The 20,292-nt window shown below is 41.3% G+C and overlaps 1 protein-coding gene across 6 annotated transcripts in view; it reads right to left on the bottom strand.

Moving 5' to 3' along the window:
- LOC125888423 (uncharacterized) overlaps nucleotides 1-20,292 on the bottom strand; it is a 70,463-nt gene that overhangs the window by 45,369 nt on the left and 4,802 nt on the right. For 2 of the 6 annotated variants that reach the window (XM_049575797.1, XM_049575796.1), the window contains exon 1: nucleotides 10,642-12,187. The exons of 2 other annotated variants lie outside the window; for them this stretch is intronic. In XM_049575797.1, coding sequence (XP_049431754.1) covers nucleotides 10,698-12,071 — 1,374 coding nt within the window. In that variant the 5' untranslated portion in view covers nucleotides 12,072-12,187 and the 3' untranslated portion in view covers nucleotides 10,642-10,697. Of the gene's footprint in view, nucleotides 1-3,174; nucleotides 4,930-10,641; nucleotides 12,188-20,292 lie in introns of those variants that run through there. 2 more of the 6 variants (XM_049575799.1, XM_049575800.1) reach the window with 1 other exon arrangement.

Raw genomic sequence — 20,292 nt, 5'->3', positions numbered from 1 at the left:
CGCCATCTCGTTCAAATGAGCCAGATGCAGGGGGCGGGTATTTATACGTCAGGGCCTCAAGCTGTAAAACTCTTTCTGTTAGGAACCTCTCGTGTTACCTTACTCATCGCACCTAACAGATCCCTCCTAACTCCTAACGCTAACTCCTTACTGGCAGGAATAAGACACATGAGACAGCCTTAAAGATGGCGGACCTCGAACGACTTCCGGTTCAAGTCAGGAGTTAGGAGTTAGCAGTATAAAATTAAGAGACTTGGGACATACTCCTTGTCACTTTGTCACCATGTGCCTCATGCCTTTGCTTTCTAGCATCTGTCACCTGTTTCCTGTCTGTTATCTGTTCCAGTTGGTTGGCCTGCATTGTGTTTTTGGATCTCTGTCCTGACAAGATGGATGTTAATGTTGACTGTTGTGGTGACACACAGAAAACCTGTCACGTCTAGTTAGGGGGAGATAAACAGGAATGAAACAGTCAGATTCCAACGGATGATTTATTGCTTGGAAACAAGAGTGTCCATGTTTGAAGCGTCACGTGAGACTGAAGAGAAACTGGTTCCATTGCAGAATATCCTAGTTTGTTCCAAACAGGTGCATGGTGCTGTTCTCAGATCAGTCTATTCTACTATCTGTGCTGCTCTCTGCTCCCCCGCCTTCACATGCTCGCACTCTTCACCTGACAACAGTTGTCATGCAGTTGATGTGCAGATTGGATCCTTTTCCACAGACACATGGGGGTGTGTCTAATTCTCACAGACACACAGAGACTCTTCAATCAGGCTTTTGTTCCATCACAGGACTGAAACAGCACTAGTAAAAGCTGTAAACCATCTTAGAATGAAACTTGTTGAAGGAGAGATTTCAGTTCTTGTCCTTCTTGACCTAAAGGCAGCTTTCAACACCAGTAATCATAGCGTCCTTCTAAACCGGCTTCATACCCATCTGAACATTTCAGGTTCAGTTCTAACCCGGTTCAAGTCTTATCTGACAGGAAGGGACTATGTTGTGTCCCTGGGTGAGTCACTGTCTTCTAAAACTGAGGTCCATTGTGGTGTCCCCCAGGGGCCCATTCTGGGACCCACTCTTTTCAATCTGTACATGTTTCCTCTGAGAAATATCATTAGAGAGCATGACACTGAATTCCATTCCTATGCTGACGATGCTCAGCTGTATATGTCATTCTTGTCAGATGATAAAATCCCAACTGAAAAACTTTCTCGTTGTATCGGCCAAATTAATACGTGGATGTCCCAAAATTTCCTGCGACTCAACAGGAACAAAACTGAGGTTCTAACCATTGGTACAAAAGAAAAGCAATTTCAATGTAATATCATTTAGAAAAGCTGGCTGTGAATAAAAAGTATGACATAAAGAACCTTGCTGTTATCTTTTTTTGTTTTTTTGTTTTTGGGCATTTTTTTTTTGCCTTTAATGGACAGGACAGTCAAGTGTGAGGAGGGGGGGAGAGAGAGGGGGAGTGACATGCAGCAAGCGGCCACAGGCTGGACTCGAACCCGGGCCGCTGCGGTAACAGCTTTGTACATGGGGCGCCTGCTCTACTACTAAGCCACCGACGCCCCCCTTGGTGTTATCTTTGACTGTGACCTGTGTTTTGAACCCCAAGTGAGAAACGTCACCAAAAATGCACTTAACATCTTTGAAATATTGCCCGTTGCGACCTCTTTATCTAAACAAGACACAGAAAAACTTGTTGATGCTTTTATCTCACGCAGACTGGACCACTTTAATGCCTTCTTCTCAGACCTCTCAAATAAATCTTTAAACAAACTGTAGATGATCCAAAATGCAGCAGCACGTCTACTCACCAAGACTAAACATGGAGAACACATTACTCTCTTGCTTTTTAAATCTCTTCATGGACTGGCTCCTGACTATTAATCTGATATGTTGGTCAGATACATTCCCTGTAGATCCTTCAGGTCCTCGACCTCTTGTCTACTAAATGTAGTAGAACTAAAAGGCACGGTGATGCTGCGTTCAGTGTCTCAGACCCTCGTCTCTGAAACTGCCTTCCAGAGGACGTCAGACTCTGATTTAGTCGACAGCTGCAAACAAAATCTTAAAACCTTGAAATCTTTTTAGACTTGTATTTATGTAGCTTTCATTTACTTAATTGGTATCAAACTGTGTTTATATTTTTTATGTGTGTGTGTGTGTGTGTGTGTGATTGTGTATTTGAATCTTATTTATCTTATACCCTGTTCTATCTGTATTTTGTCACGTTGAGCTTCGCTTGCTGTATGAACTGTGCTATACAAATAAAGTCATTATTATTAATATAATTTCCTCCTTCCACCACATCATTACAGCGTCACCACAGTCACTCTCAGGTTACACTTCATCATGTTTTGGCAGCTACGAGCACATGAGCATTTGAACACAACAGTCCCCACAACATGACTGTTGAGTTCAAATCAAAGTTTGGGAGCTAGAATCCAGCTGACTGATATTCTCTGCATTTTCCTCCACTCAATCTGCTTTCTTGCACCTGGCCTCAATATTAGGATTGGATGTGTGCACACACTTTACTGTGACCTTTATTTAGTGACATCAGAAAACCACATTTCTGACAGCCTACATGATCAGAAGAGTAAAAAGTGGGTAGCAGGTCTGATTGTTTATGTTTCACCTTTATTATAGAGACACTTGATTATTGATTGATATAGAGCAGGGTATAATAACAATCATATAACACTGACAACAGCCCAACATACAACAATTATGAATGCATAAAAGGCAACTCAGATTCCTTCACATAGAATAAAAGAATCACAGAATCATTTCAAATCAAACATCAGTACAATAACACAAGATACACATCAGTCAAATGATCAAAAACAACAGCTGAGGTGAAAGCAATGTTCAAAGATTGATTAGTGAAACATTCCAAAATATTCCAAACAATATGACATAACAGAGCAGCCCCCTGCTGTGTGTCAGGGTGCGGCCCAAAGCAGTCATCCCTATAATCACATGGATCCACAACAACACAAAGACAAACTAACTACAATATATATCATATATACATATATATCTGCACACTGTCAGGATCAAAGCTTGACTTGTAAACTTGTCAACTTTTTCTCCCAACATTCTTTCTATTATTATTCTGATTGTTTTGTATTCATTTGTCTTTTTTCCCATCTTCTATTTCACCTCTTGTACTTTTGACATTGTCACAGACAGACAGTGAGGAAATGAACATATGCATATTAACTGTGTGTCTGAGCTGAAAGCTGCTCTCCTCTCCTGCTCCTCTGATTCACAGCCACTACAACAACACAGAGCATCACCAGCAGACCACTGAGCACTGAGCATCTCACTGTGTAGAAGGTGGAGTGAATCCCAAAGGGATCTCTGTACATTAACACAGTTTTGACTGATGGCACACACCGACGGTTTTGGTTAAAAACTGCACACCAATACTCTCCTGTGTCTTTCAGTGAGACATTAGAGATAACCAAACTCCACTCAGAGCCAATGCTCACTCTGCTCATGGTCTGACTCGTGTATATAGTAACAATTCTGCCTTCTGTTTGGTTCGACTTGATGAACCAAAAAAGCCACTCACCGTTCTTCAAATCTTTGCATTGTAGACTGACTTCTTCTCCCTCTGAGAAGAGCTCGACAGCAGGAGGACCAAATTTAGGACACACCACCAGAAAATACTTTTTCACCCTGAGAGAGGTTTTACACAAGTACAGACCTGTGTGATTTAATGTCAGTGATGAAAACACCAGAGAGTAGTTTTGGTCCACTGAAGGCACAGCCTGGTTTGTTCTGTTGTTTAGTTCATTCTTGTTTATCATCCAACGTGGGGGCTGGTCATCACTGAGGTCAGTCACAGTGCACGGCAACACAGCCGTCTCTCCCACTGAGCCGTAGATTGTCTCTATCTTCAGGTTTAACTCTGCACGTTCACTGCTAACACACTGCTGTTGGTTCATCACCAGACAGGTGAACTCTGTAATGACTGTTGTTGTTGGGTTGAATACACGCAGAGCTGATGAGTTTTTCGCCACTTGGTATCTTCCTCCATCTTCGTCCATCACTGATGTCGTATTGTCCCCAAAAACTTTCTTCCATATTTCTTGTTCATATGTAAAGTCACGTTTGAGCCACAGGAAATCCAGATTGTCAGCTGCTCCAGAACATGGCACGTCCCTTGATTCTTCAGATGTCAGTGTAATATAATCTTTTTGATTCACTGAGCTACAGATAATGACACTGCTGTTTCTCTCATATGTGACTTTGCCGTCGGTCCAACACTGCTCTTGGTACAGGCCGGAGTCTGAATGGGTCAGGTTGTGGATGATGTAAGAAGAACTATTCTTCCTGCTGACAACTGAGAGTCGTTGTTTCAAGTCTTCAGGTACTGTGGAGTTGTGGGACCAGAGGTCAGAGGTGTTCCACAGGACAAGCTTCTCCTCACCAACAAATCTGGAGATCAGGCAGGAGCTGGCCTCCTTGGGGAGGTGGAAGGTGTAAGAGTGCCCTTCTTTCTTGATAGTGATGAGTTCTTCTGCATGAATGTTGTTGATGAGCGCAAACAGCAGGAAGCAGAGCTCTGTGACTGCAGCCATTCTGCTCTGAGGTCTCCTTGTGAGTGTCGTACAAACACTGACACCACTCACCTTATCAGCTCTGTGTCAACTCTCATCAGCAGCTCCTCTTTGTGGACAGACGAACATGACTTCTTGAAGCGTTCAGCTCTTTATCAAGTAATCTGTGTCTTTTGGACGTGACTAAAAGCCTTGCAGTATGTGTCTAACCTTTTGACCTGAACATGTTCAAAGTGTTATGTTAAGTTTACTACACAGGGAGAGTTTTGTTTCATACTATTCATTTCATCTTTACTCAACCAGGTCAGTATTTAAGAATTCATTCTTTTTTACAACGGCGGCCTGGCTAAAGGCAAAGCCTCACTGCTGGTAGACAGCACCACAAAGACTGCATCAGGAACTACAGTCCTTCTAAACCAGGCTCATTCACAATGGACAACCACTGGCTAACAAGCAGCACAGCAAAGCAACTCTTCCCTCTATTCATGGACTGATAATGTAACAAGTGGGTGAAGCATTAGTTCAATTGTACAAGCTGAGCAAGACTGTTTAACTTCCATCAACCGAGAGTTGCTGAGTAATTGCTGTGATGTCGTTGTAGTCCTGGTATTTCGATAAGTTTATGTCTGTTAGCTAATACTGAACACAGAGACAGATGTGCATGCAACTAAACATCCTTTTGAAAAACTGCCTCCTTCATACAACATCGATCACACACAAATACTCTAATTTGACTTTTAAATCCAAACCAGTCTCACTGCAAAATCGTTGAATACTGGCACTTGGTCAGTGAGTGCTGGCAACAGACTATGACAAAAAGCTGTCTTTTCACATTGGCATGACATGCTGCCAGTTGCTATCATTGTTTAACAGCACCCTGCGGCATCAAGGGGAAACATGGCTGGACAACAACAACAGTTAAAGCGGCGAAGGTCAGAGTAGGGCGGGCTGGAAGGGTGGTGGATGGGTCCAACAACCACTGACTTTCACCCGGGAGGCCAATGTTCACTTCCCATAAGACTGTAAAGCCAAACCCTGTTCTTTTTTCCCAAACCCAACCACGTCCATGTGTTGGCAAAACTTAACCAAGTGTGTGTGTTGTTTATGAAAAATAACACCAATTTGTAGTGTTGTACTGACGTAGTGCTTTTATTTTGAAAGAGACTGTATGCAAACTGTACATTTCCTGTGAAAACAGACGTATATTTTGAAAACATACAGAGGATGTAACAGGCTGAAGTTGACACGGCGTCCCAGAATGCCAACAACCAACACACGCAGGGTACCTTGGATGTCATATGTGGACGTGTAAAGTCCATGACCAAACGTGGACATGTGACGAGGTCAGAGTGAGAATGTGTTGTTGCATCCAGCTACACATGCAGAGAGGGAACTTACATCTTCCACTCTCAAATGCTATTTGGTTTTTACCAACCACATGTGGTGAGGCATATTTTCCCCTGCTTTGACTTATAATAATAATAATAATAATAATACATTTTATTTGAAAAGCTCCTTTCAAAACACTCAAGGTCACTGTGCAGTAGTAAACAAAGTAAAAAATAACAACAAGGAAAGACAACAACACAGAAGAAACAATACAGAAAAAAGGAAAAGAAAAAGAAACATAACAAACTTGGCCATCGTCTTTATAGCTGTCCCTGGTCAGCCATTTTGTGCTGGAGGCACACTGACACCACTATTCTAATGACCTCTGTGTCATCTCCCATCAGCAGCTTCCCTTTGCGGTCGGAACAACGTGACTTCTTTATCTCATCATCAGTGGAAACTTTGCAGCGTTCAGCTCTCTATCATGTAATCTGTGTCCTTAGGATGTGACTAAAAGCCTCGCAGTATGTGTCTAACCTTTTGACCTGAACATGTTCAAAGTGTTATGTTGAGTTTCCTGCACAGGGAGAGTTTTATTTTATTTTACTGAAGTCATAAAGATCGAACTGTCATTAATAACGACAGCCTGTCAAAAGTCAAAGCCCCTTGAGAGAGCGAGGTGGAGGCTAAAACAGAAATGTGAAAAGTTTAAAAGTCAGCAGCACACATCCACACATTTCTGAAACACACACTACTTAACATACAATCACAACAAGCATCACATGTGACAACAAGCATTACAGAAATAACCTGCAGTCTAGCACACAAGCATCAGGCACAACAACACAGAGCAAGAGTAGCATCCAAAGGCAGTAAGACAAAGACAAACAGCAGCAGCAGGACAACCAGAAAATGCATGGGACAACAGCACGTGGCAGACAAAGGTTAGGGTACAGTTTTCTTGTGTAGTCTCTATTTGCTTCCATCAGGCCAAATCATACAAAATAATAAAGTAGCCTACTGTATTGATGCAGATGACATGCAAATATACATATAGCTTTCACCAGGTGATTATGGACCTGTGGAACATCTGTGTCACTGTACTGAGCAAATCAGTGACTGGATGCATCAAAATTTTCTCCAACTCAACAGAGATACAGTGCTGCTTCAAAGTTTGTGAACCCCTTGAGTAATATAAATTTTTCTGTTGTTTTACCATGATTTTCTTTTTTTTTTTTATCATCAACAGTTTTTATAAATAAAATGTCAGATTAATGTTCATCAGTTTCATGTACTTGTATTGAGCAAACTGTGTGAGTAGCCAGCAGACTACGTGAACCATGGAATCAGAGTAGGTGCAAAGTAAGTGAACCACAGCTGCATTGGTAAAGTCAAGAGGGTAATAGACTCAGGTGAAACACATGTGGGTGCTTAAGTAATCAGTTAGGCAGACCAATCAAATGAGACATCCTTAGGAAAGGTTTTGGGCAGCCGTGATTAAAAGAGAGAGGAAACCAACCAAACCACTTACATACCAAGGCGTAAGGCACACAGATCAACAATGCCGAGAGGAAAGGAGACATCCAAGGACATCAGGAAGAAGATGGTGACAGCCCGACTGGGGAAAGCCACAAGACCATCTCCAAAAGAGTCAGCTCCATTCATCCACTGTAAGACAAATCATCATTTACAAATGGAGGGCATTCAGCATGACCACAGCTCTGCCCAGAAGTGGACGGCCATCAAAATTTTCACCAAGAAGCACCAGAAGAAGAAGAATTCAGGTATAGGCCAACCCACACATCACCTCCAGAGAGTTGCAGACATCTCTGGCAGCATCTGGGATAAATGTACATGCGTCTACAATCAGGCAAAAAATGAATAGACATGGCATTCATGGTCAAGATGCTGGAAGGAAGCCTCTGCTCTCAAAAAAGAATACAGTTGCCCGTTTAGACTTTGCCAGAGAACACTTGTACAATCCAGAAATCTTCTGGAAGTCCATTCTCTGGACAGATGAGTCCAAAATTGAATTATTTGGCCACAATCACAGGCGCCATGTTTGGAGAAAAGTAAACACTGCATATCAAGACAAGAAGCTCCTCCCAACAGTGAAGCATGGTGGTGGAAATGTGAAGGTCTGGGCCTGCTTTTCCACCTCCGGACCAGGACGACTCCAAATTATCCAGGGAACCATGAAATCCCAGGCCTATCAACAATTTCTTGACCAGAATCTCCTGCCATCAGTCAGGGAATTGAAGCTGGGACAGAAATGGATTATGCAACAGGACAACAACTCAAAGCATTCCAGTAAAACTACCAAGGAATGGCTGAAGAGAAAGAAGATTCACACTCTGGATTGGCCCGGTCAAAGTCTGGACCTCAATCCCATAGAAATGCTGTGGCAAGATCTGAGGCAGGCAGTACATGCCAGATGTCCCTCCAACCTCTCTCAACTGGCTGAGTTCTGGAAGGAGGAGTGGGCAAAAACCCCCAAAAGCAGATGTGAGACATTGGTTTGTGGTTACAGACGATCTTTGGTTGAAGTAATGACTGCAAAAGGAGGTGCCACAAAATACCAACTGAAAGGGTTCACATACTTTTGCACGTGGCAGATTTTCAGTTTTTTTGAGAGATAAATTACTTTTGTTTATAAAAAAAATAAAGTATATGTCTTTTTTTCTGCATTTTCTTTATTTGGATGGTTTGCTTTACAAATTGGGATTTGGATATTCATGTCATAAGGTTAATTTTTTTTTTTTTTTTAGAAAGCAATGACCGTGTTTGGAGGGTTCACAAACCATCAAGTAGCATGGACATCACTGTCTTTGGGCCACTGACAGAAAGACAGAGTGTCAGCTCTCACCTTGAGGCCCTCTCTCTTATAACTAAGAGTCACAGAACAAACCTTGGTGTTATCCTGGACTCACATTTAACTTCCACAGCCACATCAAATCTGTAACATCACCTGCCTGCTACCATTTAAAAACACTGTTAGAGGAAAGTGAGACCTTGAAAGGCTCAACCACACCTTTATTTCCAGTGGATTAGATTGCTGCAGTGGTCTGTTTGTAGGAGTTTTAAAATGAGCTGTTGAGCAACTTCAGCTTGTTCACAATGCTGCTGCTCAGGTCCTGACAAAAAACTAGGAAATATGACCACATTACTCCAAGTTCTGAAATCCTTACACTGGTTACCTGTCACTCAGAGAACTGATTTCAAAATCCTGCTGCTTGTGTATAAATCACTCTGTGACTCAGCACCCAAATATATCTCTGACATGCTTGTGACATTTGAACCTTCTGGGACCCTGAGGACATCTGGGGCCGGCCTACTGACCGTCCCACGAGTCAGAACAAAACATGGTGAAGCAGCGTTTTGTTATCATGCAGCACAAACCTGGAATAATCTCCCAGGTGATGTTAGACAGCCCCAACTTACACTGTCTGCTCCACCCTGTACTGACTGCAAACTGATTTTTAAACTCCATTTTAAATCATTTTAAATAATCTTTTTATCTTTGCACCTCTTGTCTGAACTTTTGCTGTTTGTTTAAATTGTAAATCATTAAGTCATTAATTTGACCTTTATATCTTTTTTCTCTTTACTCTTTTAATGTAAATATGTATCCTTTATTATATGTTATAATTTATTACTCTATAAATGACTTTGAGTTGTCCTACTGTCTGAAATGTGCCATACAAATAAAGCTGCCTTGCCAGAGAGGGAATTTAAATCTTCCACTCTCAAATGCTATTTTGTTTTTACCGACCACATGTGGTGAGGCAGAACTTCCCCTGTGTTGAATTGGCCATCTTCTTTGTAGTCGTCCCTGGTCAGCCATTTTGTCCTGGAGGCCATGTGGCCTTAGACAGGCAGCCATTTTGTCGTAATGTGTTCTCAGCAGCCCTCACACACTGTCTCTGCCTTTAGTGTCTTCATGCTGCTGTCGTGCACATGTTCATGGTGCTTTAGTCAGTCATTTCACAGCAAATAATTGTGAATGTAAAAACGTTCTCATTATTTTTCCAATTTTCTGTTTGTAGTTTTCCTGTAATTTACTGTCATAGCTGACCTTAGCATTTCATTGTATCTCCAATAGAATATGAGATCTATTTTACACACCAACAGATATGTTGTCTCTAATCATTCAAATCACCATCACAACAGTAAAAAGTGGGTAGCAGGTCTGATTGTTTATGTTTCACCTGTATTAGAGACACTTGATTATTGATTGATATAGAGCATGGTATAATAACAATCATATAACACTGACAACAGCCCAACATACAACAATTATAAATGCATAAAAGGCAACTCAGATTCCTTCACATAGAATAAAAGAATCACAGAATCATTTCAAATCAAACATCAGTACAATAACACAAGATACACATCAGTCAAATGATCAAAAACAACAGCTGAGGTGAAAGCAATGTTCAAAGATTGATTAGTGAAATGTTCCAAAATATTCCAAACAATATGACATAACAGAGCAGCCCCCTGCTGTGTGTCAGGTGCAGCCCAAAGCAGTCATCCCTATAATCACATGGATCCACAACAACACAAAGACAAACTAACTACAATATATATCATATATACATATATATCTGCACCCTGTCAGGATCAAAGCTTGACTTGTAAACTTGTCAACTTTTTCTCCCAACATTCTTTCTATTATTATTCTGATTGTTTTGTATTCATTTGTCTTTTTTCCCATCATCTATTTCACCTCTTGTACTTTTGACATTGTCACAGACAGACAGTGAGGAAATGAACATATGCATATTAACTGTGTGTCTGAGCTGAAAGCTGCTCTCCTCTCCTGCTCCTCTGATTCACAGCCACTACAACAACACAGAGCATCACCAGCAGACCACTGAGCACTGAGCATCTCACTGTGTAGAAGGTGGAGTGAATCCCAAAGGGATCTCTGTACATTAACACAGTTTTCACTGATGACACACACTGATAATTTTGGTAAACTGCACACCAATACTCTCCTGTGTCTTTCAGTGAGACATTAGAGATAACCAAACTCCCATCAGAGCCAATGCTCACTCTGCTCATGGTCTGACTCGTGTCTATAGTAACAATTCTGCCTTCTGTTTGGTTCGACTTGATGAACCAAGTGTGCCACCAACCCTTCTTCAAATCTTTGCATTGTAGAGTGATTTCTTCTCCCTCTGAGAAGAGCTCGACAGCAGGAGGACCAAATTTAGGACACACCAACAGGAAATACCTTTTCAAACTAAGAGAGGTTTTACAGTCATACAGACTTGTGTGATTTAATGTCAGCGATGAAAACACCAGAGAGTAGTTTTGGTCCACTGAAGGCACAGTCCGGTTTGTTGTGTTTTTTAGTTCAGTGTTGGAGATGAAATTAATCCAACGTGGGGGCTGGTCATCACTGAGGTCAGTGACAGTGCACGGCAACACAGCCGTCTCTCCCACTGAGCCATAGATTGTTTCATATAACGGGTAAAACCTTACACGCTGACTGCTAACACACTGCTGTTGGTTCATCACCAGACAGGTGAACCCTTTAATGATTGTTGTTGTGAAGTTGAATACACGCAGATTTGATGAGTTTTTCTCCACTTGGTATCTTCCTCCATCATCGTCCATCACTGATGTCGTATTTTCCCCAAAAACTTTCTTCCATATTTCTTGTTTATATCTAAAGTCACGTTTGAGCCACAGGAAATCCAGATTGTCAGCTGCTCCATAACATGGTAGGTCCATTGATTCTTCAAGTGGCACTGTCCGAAAATACATTCGATCCACTGAGCTACAGATAATGACACTGCTGTTTCTCTCATATGTGACTTTGCCGTCGGTCCAACACTCCTCTTGGTACAGGCCGGAGTCTGAATGGGTCAGGTTGTGGATGATGTAAGAAGAAATATTCTTCCTGCTGACAACTGAGAGTCGTTGTTTCAAGTCTTCAGGCACTGTGGAGTTGTGGGACCAGAGGTCAGAGGTGTTCCACAGGACAAGCTTCTCCTCACCAACAAATCTGGAGATCAGGCAGGAGCTGGCCTCCTTGGGGAGGTGGAAGGTGTAAGAGTCCCTTTCTTTCTTGATGGTGATGAGTTCTTCTGCATGAATGTTGTTGATGAGAGCAAACAGCAGGAAGCAGAGCTCTGTGACTGCAGCCATTCTGCTCTGAGGTCTCCTTGTGAGTGTCGTACAAACACTGACACCACTCACCTTATCAGCTCTGTGTCAACTCTCATCAGCACCTCCACTTTGTGTTCTGAACAACGTGACTTCTTTATCTCATCATCATCATCATCATCGTCAGTGGAAACTTTGAGGTGTTCAGCTCTCTATCATGTAATCTGTGTCCTTAGGATGTGACTAAAAGCCTCACAGTATGTGTCTAACCTTTTGACCTGAACATGTTCAAAGTGTTATGTTGAGTTTCCTGCACAGGGAGTATTTCGTTTTATGTTATTCATGTAAGGGTTAATCCACGAGTAGGTGTGTTCCAAACGGTTTTAATGCACGACGTGGGGGCGAGGAACTACCCGACGCCAAGTGCAGACTACCTGCTTATATAGAGTCTAAATGAATTCTTGGAGAAGAGCAGGCAGGGTTCAGGAAAGGTTTTTCAACCTTTGACCATATTTTTGTTCCTCACTCACTAGTTGAATGGCACCTGCATAAGAAAAAAAGACTGTATTGTGCTTTTGTTGATTATAAATAAGCATTTGATTTGGTAGATTGGTCATCATTATGGCTTAAATTAGTTTAATTTGGTATAAATGGAAGGGTATTAAATGTGATACATAATATTTATGAGAATGCTAAATCTTGTGTTAGGGCTGGTTATGATTTGTCTGAACAATTTGTATGTAATGTAGGAGTGCGGCAGGGGGATAATTTATCACCACTTTTGTTTGCACTATATTTAAATGATTTTGAAAAATATGTGAGTAAATGGTACAAAGGACTTCAACTTTTCTCTACTGAATGCTGCAATGTGATGAATGGTGAAATAGGGATATATTTGAAATTATATGTCCTGCTTTACGCGGATGATATGATTGTACTGGCACAGACTCCTTCAGAATTACAGGCCGCATTAAATGCAGTTGTTTCTTATTTTAAAATCTGGTCGGCCTCTCTGGTACTGTTTTTAACTGGTTTGTCTCTTACCTTACTGATCGACACTTCTTTGTAAGTATGGATACATGTTCCTCAGGAACCCATGAGATAAAGTTTGGGGTCCCCCAGGGGTCAATTTTAGGTCCAATTCTTTTTAATCTCTACATGCTTCCTCTGGGGGACGTCATCAGGAGGCACGGCATCAGCTTTCATAGTTATGCTGATGATACGCAACTGTACACCACCGTGTCTCCTGATGACACAGGGCCAATTGATGCCCTTTTAACTGCATTTTAGATATAAAGTCATGGATGGCAGCGAATTTCCTGCAGCTCAACCACACGACAAAACAGAGGTTTTAGTCATTGGTCCTGAAGGCCAGAGAGAAACTTTTACCAAAACTACAGGATTTTAAACCAACACAATCTGTAAAAAATCTGGGTGTGATTTTTGACTCTGAGCTCTGTTTTATTCCACATATTAAAAACATAACAAAGGCAGGTGTCTACCACTTTAAGAATATAGCCAGAGTCCGCCCGTTTCTCTCTCAGGCCAGCACGGAGGTGCTGATGCATGCTTTTATCTCCTGTAGGTTAGATTATTGTAATGCCCTGCTCTCTGGTCTTCCCAAAAAGAGTATCTCAAACCTACAGTTATTACAGAATTCAGCTGCACGAGTGCTGACGAGGACCAGAGGGCGGGAGCACATTTCACCAGTTTTAAAATTGCTGTATTGGCTCCCTGTGCACTTCAGAATCGATTTTAAGGTTCTTTTATTAGTTTTTTAAATGTCTTAACGGTCTTGGGCCTTCTTATTTATCTGACCTGCTTTTACCATATCAAAGTTAGGACTAAAACGGGGAGGCAGCATTTAATTATTATGGCCCCCGATTGTGGAACAGCCTGCCGGAGAACCTCAGAGCTGCAGAGACTGTTGATGTTTTTAAAAAGAGGCTCAAGACTCATCTTTTTAATCAGGCTTTTAACTGATCTCTTTATTTATCTATTTTAAATTCCTCTTATAACTGATTTATCCATCTATTATCTATTTTTTATTTATTTTTTATATTCTTACCCTTCCTCTTTTTATGTTCTTATCTCATTTAACCTTTATCTTTTGTTATTTTAGTTAGCCTATAGATTTTAGTTTTGATGCATTTTATGTCCCTGTTTTAGATCATTCTTACCTAGCTACTAACTCAATTTTATGAGCTAAATAGCTTTTTGTTGGGTGGGAGGGTTGGGTTTTCTCTTTTCTTTTTGTTTTCTGTTTGGATCTTTGTTGTTTTTAACCTCTGTCAGGCACTTTGTGTTACTGTTGTATGAAAAATGCCATATAAATAAAGTTGATTTGATTTGATTTGATTATAAATTGTTTAAAATTGATTTCACTTTTGAACCTTATCTGATTATGTTAAGACCTGCTGAAAGGATTTGTTTGTCTAAGTTTCGGTGTGGAAATCATAAGTTACCTATCTCTGAGCGCAGGTATGACCGTGAAAATGTCCCTCAGCAATGTACTCTTTGTTTGACTGGCAATAGAGGAGACGAATATCATTATGTACTTGTGTGTTCCTTTTTTAACAAAGAGAGAAGAGAGTTTGTTAGACAGTTCTATAGAGTAAATCCAAATATTTATAAGTTTCAAAAGTTAATGTCATCTCGAAATGTAAAGGTTCTGTCAAATTTGTTGAAACTTCTAAAGAAAATCCTGAGTAGTCTCTCTCGATTTGATTTGTTTTTCTTCTCTTCAGACTATGTATGTACGCTAGGGCTGGGCGAATTTGTAGTTTAGGCCGATTTGTTTTAATGAAAATAGAGTTTCTATTTAAAATCGGCCACCGCCGCTCCACGCTGGGCTCCCGTAGTTCAGAGTGGGCTCACCCCTCCCCCCGCGCACTTGATACACAAACAACATGGCAGCGAGCACCGAAGAACTCGTTCTCAAGAAAGGGAATGAGTTCTTCAGCGCTTTTGTGTGCACACCTGTGTCTGTGTTTGTGTGTGTGTGTGTGTGTGTGTGTGTGTGTGTCTGTGTGTGTGCAGAGGAGCATTTTATACGCGCACCATGTAGGGACAGAAATGACATGCCGTTGTGTAAATAAGATAAATAAGTGTTACCAACGCCAAGCTGGCAGACCCCTGAACCGTAGTCAAGGGACCTCCCAAGACCATTAGCTCCTTTAGCTTGTATTCTGTCCTCACAATTGCGTTCTGAGCAAGGCTAGACAGATAGCGAACAAAAACTCCAATAATCCGTGTTCTTGAGAAAGACGTGGCTTTACTGGTGGTTGTTTTTGTAAAACTGAAAAATATAATACAAAGCATATATCAGTGTACAGTACACAAAATACATATATGCAGACATGAAATAATAACGATAATGTAAATAGTTCCATGTATGAAATGCTCATCAACTGAATATAATGAAATGAAATAAACTACTTCTTAAATGACTATTTTTTAACTTCTTCTTTTCACAGGTAACATGGCAGATAAGTATTTTAATCTAACATAAATATCCAGCAAGAGTAGGTAACTCAGGTAAGTAGCATAAATTGTACAGCTTTTTAGCTTAGCATAGACCTGCATAGGAATAAGCTGAAAAGTGCAGCAAATGACCAGCATGTGTAGCCAACATTCATCTGACAACTAAATAACATTCTTCCTTTTAGAACAATCCTCATGAAAACACTCCAGCAGTATTTCAGATCTTTACTTACAGACATATAAAACCCAAGGCTTAGTCGGAAGGAGAAAACTGTTTCTGCATCAACACAGCAGCTTGCTGTTTGTTCAACTGAAAACAACATGGAGGATAAAACAAAACTTAAGAAAAAGCACTACCTAAAGTGTCCACTAGGGGTCAGTAAAGGACGGGTCACTAAACAGGGGCCAGAATAGCTTGTGTTAGCTGGCAACAACACATAAACAACGGGACTTCATCTGCGTTAAAGAACGGCACTTTATTTTCAGCACTGCAGGGATGATGCACAGCCTCTCTCATCAGTGTCTGACTTTTACATAGAGGGAAATAACTCAAAAACAGCATGCAGAACTGCGTAGGCTTCTTCACTGTGGCTGCTCGATGTAAACAACATAGCACATGCCTCACTTTCTTCCTGGGGCGCATCCGTCTGACGTCACACACCACACCCGGCGCACTAACATCTCATACCTCCTACATCAACTACACACACACACACACACACACACACACAAGACACACACATCAGGCTCAGCCTGTAACACAAGGCTATTTAGTTTGTTTAATAAAAGGACAAGGTATAGACCTGTTCTATAGTAAAGGTAATCTTAAATGACTTCTGTTGTGATCCAATATGATGGTAGGGGAAACACTGCCGTATGATAAGAAAGGGGTCTGGTGGAAAGCGATCACAGATGCAGATGTATATTGCAAGAGATGTGGTGCCCATATATAGGCTACCGTGGAAAAGCTGAGGTTTATTCACATGCTGAAAGTTTTGGACCCCAGATATGTGCTACCAGGCCGCAAATATATATTTTTTTTAACGAGGAGGGGAAAAAATCGATTTAAATCGTGAATCGGATTTGTTGTGAAAAAATCAGATTTTTTTTTTTTTTAGGACATATCACCCAGCCCTAATGTACACTAATTCTGTTTTATTTGTTTTGCTGTACATTGGTTGCCACCTGCCTTGATTTGTTATGGCTATTTTTGTTTGTCCCTTATACCCTGGGGAGATGTCAGAAGGAAATGAATGAAATGAATGAAATGAATGAAATGAATGAAATGAAATGAAATCAGGAACCACAGTTCTTCTAAACCAGGCTCATTCACAATGGACAACCACCAGCTAACAAACAACACAACAAAGCAACTCTTCCCTCCATTCATGGACTGATAATGTAACAACTGGGCGAAGCATTATTTCAGTTGTACAAGCTGAGCAAGACTGTTTAACTTCCATCAACCGTGAGTAGCTGAGTAATTGCTGTGATGTCTTTGTAGTCCTGGTATTTCGATAAGTTTATGTTTGTTAGCTAATACTGAACACAGACACAGACGAGCATGCAACTAAACATCCTTTTGAAAAACTGCCTCCTTCATACAACATCGATCACACACAAATACTCTAATTTGACTTTTAAAGGTCCAGTGTGTAATATTTGACATGGTTTATTGTCAATCTGAATCTGAATCTGAATATTCTACCCATTAATATGTTTATACTAGTGTATAATCGCTATAAAATAAAATTCGGTTTTCGTAGCCTTATAATTATGCTTTTATATATATATATATATCAAGGGCCTTGCTTTAGAGAGGTCGCCATCTTGCGCCACCATGTATGTACGGCAGCCCGAGCGGACAATCCAGCCAGCCAGAGAACGCGTTCCACGTGTATAAATGAACCAACGAAGACAGCGGAAGGAAGGAAGAAGGAGGAGAAAACAGGAGAGAGTGTGTAGTAGTTCGTCGATAGAGAGTAGTGAAAAGTTTTTTTAGTTATAAAGTTTTCGAATGGACCACACTTACCACGCAACAGGAGAGAATGAACCCGAACCGTCATCTGCGAGGAAAAGAAGATGCAACTTCACTCCTTGTGATGCACTCTCTGCAGCGCTTTTCCTCCTGATGATATGTCTCCCCAACGATGGTAGCAGTAGCACCGAATCCCATTCTGTACATTCAGCCTCTCTTCTCGACCGCTCAGCACCAAACACATAGAGTTCCTCATCTGTGTGCTCCGGCTCAAACAGGTATGGCTCTGGGTCTGTGTCTGCTACAAGAAACTCTTCAAAATCGCGTTGAAAGTCGTCCATTGCAGCTACTATAGTCCGGAGATATTGCTAGGCTAAATAAACAGCTGAGCTCTGTTTACAGGCTACGCTGTCAGTCAGTGTGCGGGCTGGAGATTGGCGGAGCAGAGAGGGGAGGGGGGTCCCCACTCAGCATGGTAAACGAGTATGTGTGTAAAGTTATGAAGTGTGTCTGTTACGCTAGAAGAGTCAGAGTTTGGGACGGAGTCTTTTACCCCCTGGAGTGTTACCGGAGTTTCTGGAGTGCTCAAATAAACTGGCCTTTTTCCCGAACGCTCCTCTGGTCTCCTGCTCATGAGGGATTCATTACAATATCGTAACATGGATTAGATTTCCAAATAAACATTCACCTTGTCACTAGATAGACCTACTCCTGAAAAACTCGTGCGCAAGGCTTTTTGTCCCTACGAGGCCACCGTCATTTACCCGACGGGAGGGGTGAGCGAGGTCACCCTGCAATCTAGAATTTGACCACTGATGTCACTGTTTTCAACCCATTTTACACACTGGCCCTTTAAATCCAAACCAGTCTCACTGCGAAATCGTTGAATACTGGCACTTGGTCAGTGACTACTGGCAACAGACTATGACAAAAGCTGTCTTTTCACATTGGCATGACATGCTGCCAGTTGCTATCATTGTTTGACAGCACCCTGCGCATCAAGGGGAAACATGGCTGGACAACAACAACTGTTAAGGTGGCGGAGGTCAGAGTAGGGCGGGCTGGAAGGGTGGTGGATGGGTCCAGCAACCACTGACTTTCACCCGGGAGGCCAGTGTTCACTTCCCATAAGACTGTAAAGTCAAACCCTGTTCTTTTTCCCAAACCCAACCACGTCCATGTGTTGGCAAAACTTAACCAAGTGTGTGCATTGTTTATAAAAAATAACACCAATTTGTAGTGTTGTACCGACGTAGTGAAATTTATTTTGAAAGAGACTGTATGCAAACTGTACATTTCCTGTGAAAACAGAAGTGTGTTTTGAAAACGTACAGAGGATGTAACAGGCTCAACTTGACACGGCGTCCCAGAATGCCAACAACCAACACACGCAGGGTACCTTGGACGTCATATGTGGACATGGAAAGTCCATGACCAAACGTGGACATGTGACGAGGTCAGAGTGAGAATGTGTTGTTACATCCAGCTACACATGCAGAGAGGGAACTTACATCTTCCACTCTCAAATGCGATTTGGTTTTTACCAACCACATGTGGTGAGGCATATTTTCCCCTGCTTTGACTTATAATAATAATAATAATAATAATAATAATACATTTTATTTGAAAAGCTCCTTTCAAAACACTCAAGGTCACTGTGCAGTAGTAAACAAAGTAAAAAATAACAACAAGGAAAGACAACAACACAGAAGAAACAATACAGAAAAAAGGAAAAGAAAAAGAAACAAAACAAACTTGGCCATCGTCTTTATAGTTGTCCCTGGTCAGCCATTTTGTGCTGGAGGCACACTGACACCACTATTCTAATGACCTCTGTGTCATCTCCCATCAGCAGCTTCTCTTTTGGAACAACGTGACTTCTTTATCTCATCATCAGTGGAAACTTTGCAGCGTTCAGCTCTCTATCATGTAATCTGTGTCCTTAGGATGTGACTAAAAGCCTGGCAGTATGTGTCTAACCTTTTGACCTGAACATGTTCAAAGTGTTATGTTGAGTTTCCTGCACAGGGAGAGTTTTATTTTATTTTACTGAAGTCATAAAAATCAAACTGTCGTTAATAACGACAGCCTGTCAAAAGTCAAAGCCCCTTGAGAGAGCGAGGTGGAGGCTAAAACAGAAATGTGAAAAGTTAAAAAGTCAGCAGCACACATCCACACATTTCTGAAACACACACTACTTATATACAATCACAACAAGCATCACATGTGACAACAAGCATTACAGAAATAACCTGCAGTCTAGCACACAAGCATCAGGCACAACAACACAGAGCAAGAGTAGCATCCAAAGGCAGTAAGACAAAGACAAACAGCAGCAGCAGGACAACAAGAAAATGCATGGGACAACAGCACGTGGCAGACAAAGGTTAGGGTACAGTTTTCTTGTGTAGTCTCTATTTGTTTCCATCAGGCCAAATCATACAAAATAATAAAGTAGCCTACTGTATTTATGTAGATGACATGCAAATATACATATAGCTTTCACCAGGTGATTATGGACCTGTGGAACATCTGTGTCACTGTACTGAGCAAATCAGTGACCGGATGCATCAAAATTTTCTCCAACTCAACAGAGATACAGTGCTGCTTGAAAGTTTGTGAACCCCTTGAGTAGTTTAGATTTTTCTGTTGTTTTCTTATTCTTTCATCACCAGTTTTTATATATGAAATGTCAGGGTTGTGTTCATTAATTCCATGCACTTGTTTTGAGCGAACTGTGTGAGTAGCCAACAGACTACATGAAACATGGAATCAGAGTATGTGCAAAAGTAAGTGAACCAC

This window comes from Epinephelus fuscoguttatus, linkage group LG5 (genome assembly GCF_011397635.1).
Source record: "Epinephelus fuscoguttatus linkage group LG5, E.fuscoguttatus.final_Chr_v1".
NCBI classification, from domain to species: domain Eukaryota; kingdom Metazoa; phylum Chordata; class Actinopteri; order Perciformes; family Serranidae; genus Epinephelus; species Epinephelus fuscoguttatus.
This window is presented reverse-complemented; position numbering and strand designations above follow the sequence as displayed.